The 8,604-nt window shown below is 38.1% G+C and overlaps 1 protein-coding gene across 4 annotated transcripts; it reads right to left on the bottom strand.

Moving 5' to 3' along the window:
* Positions 1-1,788: 1,788 nt before the first annotated feature.
* Positions 1,789-8,596, bottom strand: LOC105112843 (auxilin-related protein 2-like). 4 transcript variants are annotated; one of them, XM_011008712.1, is made up of 9 exons: positions 7,882-8,596; positions 5,008-6,700; positions 4,798-4,930; positions 4,609-4,709; positions 4,426-4,491; positions 3,356-3,445; positions 2,552-2,728; positions 2,380-2,427; positions 1,789-2,251 (listed from the first exon to the last, which is right to left on the bottom strand). In XM_011008712.1, exons 1-8 carry the CDS (start codon positions 8,517-8,519, stop codon positions 2,389-2,391), a joined length of 2,937 nt encoding a protein of 978 aa, XP_011007014.1. In that variant the 5' UTR covers positions 8,520-8,596; the 3' UTR covers positions 1,789-2,251; positions 2,380-2,388. The 4 variants fall into 4 exon arrangements, with proteins under 4 accessions (XP_011007014.1, XP_011007017.1, XP_011007015.1 ...); XM_011008715.1 differs by lacking the exon at positions 1,789-2,251 and having other exon boundaries at positions 2,258-2,427; positions 5,008-5,368; positions 5,417-6,700; XM_011008713.1 differs by lacking the exon at positions 1,789-2,251 and having other exon boundaries at positions 2,258-2,427; positions 4,609-4,706.
* Positions 8,597-8,604: the final 8 nt, after the last annotated feature.

The following is an 8,604-nucleotide window of genomic DNA, read 5'->3' as shown; positions in this document are numbered from 1 at the left end:
TGTATATAAGATGAATATTTAACACAAATTAAAAGTATCTTATATTATTAGATATATTATTATAAAACATACTTTAGTTAAAAAGTTATTAATACTTTAAATGCAAAATTATGATATAAAATCTTGATAAAAATATACTTTAAGTAATAATCAGCAATATTATCAGCTATTGTGTTATCATGACATTTAAAGAAGAAAAAAATATCAAACTTGCAAAAATGTTTTCCCTCATTTTCTTTTTCTTTCTCTGACTTTCATAATATATGATTTCACTATTTCCATAAATGATTTTATGCATCAAATTAGAAGGTAATTTACAATGAAGGAAAAGATGCTTTAATGTTGACTTTCTTGTTTTTGTTTATTATGTTTTGGAAAAAACCTATGATGTTTACGGGAAGGGTCAAAGACTCAACAAAACGGTGTGATTACTGGGGTTTTATGGTGAGAAGCCCAACCCAACTCTTCTAGAACCAACTAGAAGACGCCATCACCACCACTTTCTTCTGATTTTAATTTTTGGGGTAGTGCGCTATAGCAGCTTCTTTGAGAAAGCTCGCAAGTTTCACGCAAGAATGGAAGAGAGAACGAAAACGGTTTCAGCCCCAAAATTGAAACGACAACCCCTCAAATCCCCAGTTGATTTTATTGTAACAGCAAGGTTAGTTCTCTTTTCCTTTTTATGGAATTATCCAAAATAAACAAGTCCTTGAATTTTACAAAAGCGTGCATGAAGACACAAGACCTGATTGTTCCGGAAAATGGCAAGGTCAGCTTCTCTTTCCTTTACTCTCCTTCCACGATGCTTATCAAAGTGAGTGCAAAAAGATTTTTTTAGAAATGCGTAGGGACAACTAGAAAAGGTTTAGACTAATTTTTTTTATAAAATATATCAAATAAATATCTTAATTTAATAATTTATACTATTAAATAATATTTTAAAATATAATTTATATTATTATTTAATATACCTTTTTAAATAAAAACTTTTTAAACTTAAAATTTATATAAATCCTCATTCCCTTATACGTAATTATTACTAAATAAATATAAATAATAAAATTTAAACTTATAATTATTTAGTTATAAAAACTTTAATACTATATTAAAAAATTATCTTAACCTATAACTTAATCTATTTTAATCTATAACTTAATCTATTAGATAAAATTTTAAAATTTAATTTATAATATCCTCTAATAAAATATTTACTAATTATTTACTACTTCCTAGAGGGAAAATCTTGCCCTGCATAGAAGCATACGAGTGGATGAATTTTCTTATGGATGTGCAGTTTTTTCTATCAGCAGGTAAATTGAATCTCGTTTTCTTGTTTTTTAGCTTAAATGTTTCCTCTAGCTCCATGCAGAACCAGGAAAAATTCCTGGCCGTGGCACCGATCCAGATATATCACTGATATATTTTCTCAACTCTTTTCCAGCCTAGATTCTAAATTAGTCTCTCTCCTCTCTTCTTGTTCGTTTTGAACTTTGTGACTTCTTACTTTGATCATATTTCCATGAAGACTGAGATTCTATTAGCGAAGAGAGGGTCATAACTTAGTAGAACAGCTGATATTCCTGGTAAAGTCTCTTACTTTGCTTGCAGGATTGCCATGCCTTTGCCTTTGCCTTTGCGGGGGGAGGGCCAATTCCACCTTGACTGTCTTGTTATCTGTTAATATGTCCAAAACGGGCATATATGATTTGCCCGCCTGTTCGTAAACCACCAAAACACAAAGGAAACAGAGAGACAATCAAAGCTTTCAGTCACAAACAGGAGCTTAGGTTGATCCTTGAAGCTTCCAGTTGTAAACAAAAGAAATACTAGCAAGACCGGACAGGATAAAAGATGCATACCGCTCAGAGTTACTAGCTCAACAATCATACAAGGACAATATCGTTTGATCTCAACAACTTATTTGGAATCACTCAGCATATGACGCTCGACAACTAAATGGTAACCACCAACAAAAAAAAAATTATTATAAAAAAGAATTAACACAAAACGACCACGTTCATCCCATGCAAAATGGGCTCAGGTGACTTCGACTAATGTGTCGAATGATAAATCTACATGAAGGAGCATTCCGACTTTCAGGTGCCACGTGCTCGTGGAACATAATTTATTTACAGCAACCTGAGTCAAGGGAACATACTCACCCACGGGCTTCTCAACAGTTAAAAACAGAAATCTACTGAGCCCACTTTCATCAGCTGATGTAATGCAGCCGCAACAATCAAAGCGAAAACTGCATCAGATATATATATATATATTTATAAAAAAAAAAAAACCAAACATCTGCCATGGGAGTTGAGCATTTTCACTGCCGCTGAACCATGCAGTTGCCAAATCATGTGGCTGGAGAAAAATATTTACCACTGGGATTCAGAAAAGCTCTTCTGAATTGAACTTGTTCCACGCTTCCTGTTTTAACAAAAGAAACTCAAATTCAGAGCAGAAGCAAATTTGATTGAAGCAACAATGCTCACACGCTACAAGAGGAGACAAGCAAGGCTTTTCCTTAGCCGGATAGAGATTGAGGAGATACCTTAAGTAAGTCAAACACTTTCTCAGCAACATATTTTTGTTGAAGATTGGCGCCTTTTTGTTGCACTTTATCAGGATGAATGCTTAAGGTTGCTTTTCTATAAACTTTTTTAACTGCAGCAGCAGTAATCAAATCGGTCAAAGAGACAGGCTGCCATCCACATTCAGGCCACAGCACCTGATCATTATACAGGAGATTTTAGCAACGGATAGATGAAAACTATATTTAACTTTAGAATGACCAACAATAAAATAAAAATTCTGCAATTACCCAACAGCTAAAAAAATCATAGAGAAGAAATTTTGTAAAAGACAGTGTAACGATCAAATGACAAGATGCAACAGCTAAAAGTTTTCAGTTTCAATAGGCTAGAAATTGCAGAATCAGTTTTCAGTTTTCAGTTTCAATAGGCTAGAAATTGTTTTAGGAAACACTAATACACTAACCTCAAACAGAGTGTTCCATGGATAACAATCCACAAGGACTGTTATTTATAATGTCAAATGCCTGAAGAGTCAAATCAGTTTTAGGAGAGAGAAAAAAGGCTATACAGACATGAGCAAATGCAAAGCTAGATGTAGAATAATGCTCCCATGTATAAAATGCAATCGCAAAAAAACCTGTGCAATATTGATGCACAAGATAAAAGGATGTGCTTTTTCTTTCTTCTTTGGGGCAAAAGGTATCTATAATGGGTATGGCAAAGCCCACTTATTGAACGCATACAAAAATTATTCTCCCTGTAAGTGTTATGCTGAATATGATAATACAGTATCAGAAAACCAAAAAATAAAAATAACGCACATATTGGAGTGTTGATAGCAGAGCACGGAGATTCCCCTCTTTTCCTGAAGCCCAACGCTTTATCTCAACATCCAATGTTTCAGCAATCCTCTGAAATCAATTTAAACAGTATCAGACATCTAACAATTAGAGCAACAACAACAACAACAATGAAAAAAGAACAAGATGCAATTTGAAACATTTTTCACACTCTTGATATTGGAAGGAACTGGAGAAAATAGAACTATGCTTCAATCAACAACATACAGTTTGTTAAGTTTCTAAGAAATGAAACCTGTTGTGACTAAATTCCATTAAGACAGTTAACCTTGTTTGGTGTGCTGAAACTTGTATTTGCTATTGACATAAATCACAAACCAACTGATACAGTAGAACTGGATTCAGCCTGGTTCACTTCTGGATTTGAGAACCATCAATGGCTTTTTTGTAGTTTAAAATAAACATCACACTTACGCACATGCTTTTCAAACATACATACATGGATTCAAACTCTTAAAGACTCTTAAAGATGACATGGGGGTTGAGGAAGTGGGGGTTAACAATGTTGTCCAAGGCCTGAACATCCAAATGACACCCAAGTCCAGCATAATTGCACATCTTAACTAGTTAGCTACCGCAGCTAGCCTCTTTTGACTCAATTATATGGGTCCGTGTACATCTTGATATGTTTAGCTATTGAACTGTGCTTTAACCACCACATCAATGCATGCACTAGACATTTTGGATTCATCACAAATGGTTTTTGTTGTAATTTTGCATACAAAAGATAACCTATAGATAGCTAGGGCCTACTTCCTGCCATCCCAAGCTGGTTAAATCAAAATGTGACTAGATTTTGACACAACCATCTATCTACCAAAATCCCAGTTCAGGGCAAAATAAAAATTCCATGCTACTGTATATAGGACGTGCAAAATCAGAAAAGATTCTGTAAGAAAAAAGTCATTGAACTCCAAACCCCAACTCCCCCACCACCCTAGCTACCCATCCCAAGGTTTCACCAAAGAATTAAAGACAGCATGAGTGGAGACAATGCTTAAAAAAGGTCCACTGAAGACTGAACCACTTACATGTCTCTCTGCTTGTTCTCTCTGAGCTTGAAGGTCACGTTGATTCTTCTCGGCCAGTGCTTTTGCCTGGACATACAAGCTCAACAATTAAAATCTGTGGAACTAATATGAGTGCAATAATAAACAAGTATATGATGTAACCCTCAATATCGTCCCAATAAAATCATGTCATGCAAAACATACCGCACGCTCCTGAGTCCTCTGATGGCGTTCCAATCGGGCTTTTCGTCTTTCTTCAGTTTCCCCTTCAACCTCTTGGAATTCTCTGGATGACCCAGCACCTTCTTTACCAAGCAGAAATAGTTCAGCCAATTCACAACTAAAGAGAATTATTGTATTATGAGCAAAAATTCTCATGAGCAGCATAACTACCTCCAAAAAGCGAAGTTAAATCATCAACAATATTTATTGCTGAAGAAGCTTTCCTCATGCCAGACGTAGCTCCAACAGACGTCTTCCTAACTGCTTCAGACCCTCGATTGTTTTGGCTATCAGAGAAAGGATCCTGTAATATAGTTTCAGAAAATTAGCCCACTGATATCACAACAAATCAGTGAATGAAAGAGAGCTTTTGGTCCTAACTGAAGTGCTTGCCCTAGGTCTTGGTGCACTGTTTGCTCGAGTACTGAAGAATGATTCAAGATCATTTTCACTCTTTTGATGATTTGCCATCGCAGCAGAAGCAGCCCTTTCTCGAGCCTCGGCAGCAGCTCTTCCCGCAGCAGCTCGTTCAGCTCTGAGTCGAGCATCAGCTTCAGCCCTTGCAAAAGCAGCTCTTTCCTGGGCTTCCCTCTCCCTAGCCTCAGCATTTGCCCTTTCCCGGGCTTCTGCAGCAGCCCTTTCTGCTCTTTCTTTTGCCTCTGCTGCTGCCCTTTCACGGGCTTCAGCTTGTGCTCTCTGCACAGCAGCCCTTTCTGCTCTTTCTCGAGCTTCAGCAGCTGCTTTCTCCACAGCAGCCCTTTCAGCTTTCAGGACAGCTTCAGCAGCTGCTCTTTCACGTGCCTCTCTAGTTGCCCTTTCCACTACTTGTCTGGCCTTGTCCCTTTCTCTCTCAATCTCCCTTGCTCGCTCCCTCTCTCTTTCAAGCCTCCTTTGCTCTCTTTCTTTTTCCTCCCTTTCCCTCTCAATTTCACGAGCTCTTTCCCTCTCTTTCTCAAATCTTCTCTGCTCTCTCTCTTCCTCCTCCTTTTCCCTCTGTTTTCTTTCACGATCAAATCTCTCTTCTCTTTCTTTTAATTCTCTCTGCTGAGCATCTAGCATATCTTTATCCAGTTGACCAGCTTCTTTGTTTCTAGCAGCCTTTAGATATTCCCTCTCCCTCATTTGCCTGATTTTAGCCTCTGCTTTATCCATGGCCTCCTTCATAGCAGCAGAAGCAGCAGCAGAGGAAGTTTTATCCACATCGTCAACAGGTAGAGCATCTGCAAATTCATTATTATTGTTTTGAGTCCTTCCCGTTACAAAGTCCTCAAGTTCATCAATTTGAGAAGTAACTGAATTCCTTGCTGCACGATCTGATCTAGGACTTTGAGAGTATGAAGTGGAATTTTGGAAAGAGGGATACTCATTGACCTTTTTTCTAGAGTTTGTAGAAGAAAAGGAACCTATCTCCGACTTTGATATCCGCGGTGGTCTTGGAGGTGGGGGTCTAGAAGGTGGGGCTGCACTTGTGGGTTGAGTAAAAAGAGGGATTTCAGACACAGAAAGCCATACATCATCTGATGATTCAGAGACCTCTTCAGATCTGGGAGAAGAATTTATTTCATTAGCATTGACATCCACATATGAAGGAGGAGAGGCATTTTGACCAAAAGATTTATGAAAATCTGTTGAAGCAGTAGGCATATTGAATATGACTTCATCAGATTCCTGATAATCATCAGTTGTTTTCTTCTGCGAGCGGCCCCCAGCATTCTCCACAGGATATGTGTCAACTGATTCTTGACTCACAGAGTAATATGAACCACCTGTGCCTGGTCCTGTTCTTAAAGGGCTCCTATTCTCCCATCTCTTGTATGGAACAGATTTCCCAAGATCATCAAGGTCATCTAGATCTTCAAATACTCCCCTCTCTACAGATGAACTATCAACCTTAGTGTTTCCAGCGTTACTGGTTTTACTAATTTCTCCCAAAGGTTCTGTGAACAACCCTGATGATGAAGTTGCAGGGCTTGACGTTGACTCTAGTACTACAAAGGGATCTTCCATCACACCAGGAACTGACCTGGCTGAATTTGAAGATGGCTTTTGGAACAGACCCGACTCGAAAGTTGAACTGTGAAAAATAGCATGGCACTAAAATATCACTGATATTTATACCACAAACAAAAAAACAGAAACAGAATGTCTCATATTAATTGACAGAAAATATGGATAAAATTTTTCTAACTACACATGATTCACAATCAAACAATATTAGTTCTTTTCCCAGAAGCAGTCTAAGTTATGGCTAGACTCCATAGGTTCAGAAACAACTTATTAAGTAGTAATCAATTCCAAAAGAAATAAGGCTAAACCAGTATGCTAATTTGAGTAAACAAGGGCATTCGAGTAAAATACACAGAAATGAAAAGATGACAACAATAGGATGAAAGAAAAGTGAAGACAAGAGCTCTACCTGCTGCATAAAAAACACGTTGATTTCTTTTATTCGCAAACATGATAACTCTCCAAGAAAGAAAAGGTGAAGGAATGAAACCAGCCCCAAAACCTAAATTCACCTCCAAACTCAAACATCATAGCAAATGCATCATTTACTTGTTATGCTGTCTCATATTTCACTTTATAACTGGTTGAAGTCCAGTTATATGGAAGCTACTGTAAAACTAACCATTCCTCAATTTTTCCTTTTGTTTTCCCTTCCTCACGACCAAAATGCTTTACCACCAGATTCTCATTGCTTTTAAGCTCGTTGGGCAAATATTTAGCTTCCAAGATGCAACTTGATGAATATAACCATATAGAAAGTAAACAAACAGCAATGGCTTCAGCTGGCAACTAAGCTTTCTTGAGCATTAATACATCATACCAACGAACCTCTCTAAAATCAACGCAACCATAAAAGCATAGAATGAAATTCAAAGACAACCATGCCAAATAAAAATCTGAAGCAATTACAAAGTAACTGCTAAACAACACACTGTAAATGGTCCACAAGCATGTCATGATTGTAAATGCATTAAGGCACTACGGCGGCGTACCATGACATCAAAATAACAGTAGCATACTTAAATCATCAAAATCTATTGTAAACTCAAAAAGTTCGCCTTGAAAAAAAAAATGCAAAACCACGGTTCACTATCACCTAGCTAAGCTGATAATTACATGCAAATCGAACGATTTGCAAATTCAGAAAGTCAATACCAATCGTCATAAGGTAAGCTAACTGAGCAAAATCACTCAAGTCAAATTACAGAAACAGCAACAACAAAAAATAAAAAATAAAAAAAACAGTACCGGTTAACCGTATGGGAGCTAATGCGACCGAAACCAGGAAGTAAATCATCAAAAGCCGTCGAATCCTTATCCACTCTGCCACTCTCTCTCTTCGGTTCCGTCTCCTTCTTACCTAAATTCCCCAGCAGATCATCAAACGGTGAACTATCTCGCACTGGCCTTCGATGCTGCTGCTTCGGGGGTGAACTGACCGAACCAAACGCATCATCAAACTTAGGGGCCGACGCAGAACCACCCCCAGAAGACGAACTCTTCAACCCAGGCAATCCATCAAAAATATCATCATCGTAAACAGGCTTATCAAAGATCGGCAGCGATGCCGATTCGCGATTCTGTTCCTTGAAAATGGAGTCAAAATCAAATGACGAAGCAGTGGCAGTAGCTCCGCCGCGTGATTCTGAATACTTAGGAGGACCACCGAAGACGTCGTTGAACAAGAGATCGTCCGTGCCGGCTTGATTGTCGAAAAGAGGAGCGGATTTGTGGGAGGAGGAGGATCGGGTGTGAACGGGACCACCGGATCCAAGGTTAAAATTGGTACTGTTACTGTTTGTGCTGCGGGGTGGTGCCATGGGTGCGGATTTTCCTTGGGGTTTGAACCCGAAGTCGCGGGCTAACAAACCGGGGAAATCATCCATTAATTTGAATTAAATCTTTTGTGCCCGTGAATCTGTGGAGGATTTGAATTTTATTCCTTTTCTAGATCCAAGAGAGAGGGAAAGA

The sequence above is a fragment of the Populus euphratica genome, unplaced genomic scaffold (genome assembly GCF_000495115.2).
Source record: "Populus euphratica unplaced genomic scaffold, PopEup_1.0 scaffold370.1, whole genome shotgun sequence".
NCBI lineage: Eukaryota > Viridiplantae > Streptophyta > Magnoliopsida > Malpighiales > Salicaceae > Populus > Populus euphratica.
This window is presented reverse-complemented; position numbering and strand designations above follow the sequence as displayed.

What these genes read in the sequence shown, in the direction of transcription:
- LOC105112843 (XM_011008712.1), bottom strand. Translation starts at nt 8,519, where the DNA reads ATGGATGATTTCCCCGGTTTGTTAGCCCGCGACTTCGGGTTCAAACCC. An exon ending in GAGAACAAGCAGAGAGACAT is followed by an intron (nt 3,446 to 4,425) that starts GTAAGTGGTTCA and finishes AATTGATTTCAG; the next exon opens with AGGATTGCTGAAACATTGGA. An exon ending in TGCTATCAACACTCCAATAT is followed by an intron (nt 2,729 to 3,355) that starts GTGCGTTATTTT and finishes TATAATGATCAG; the next exon opens with GTGCTGTGGCCTGAATGTGG.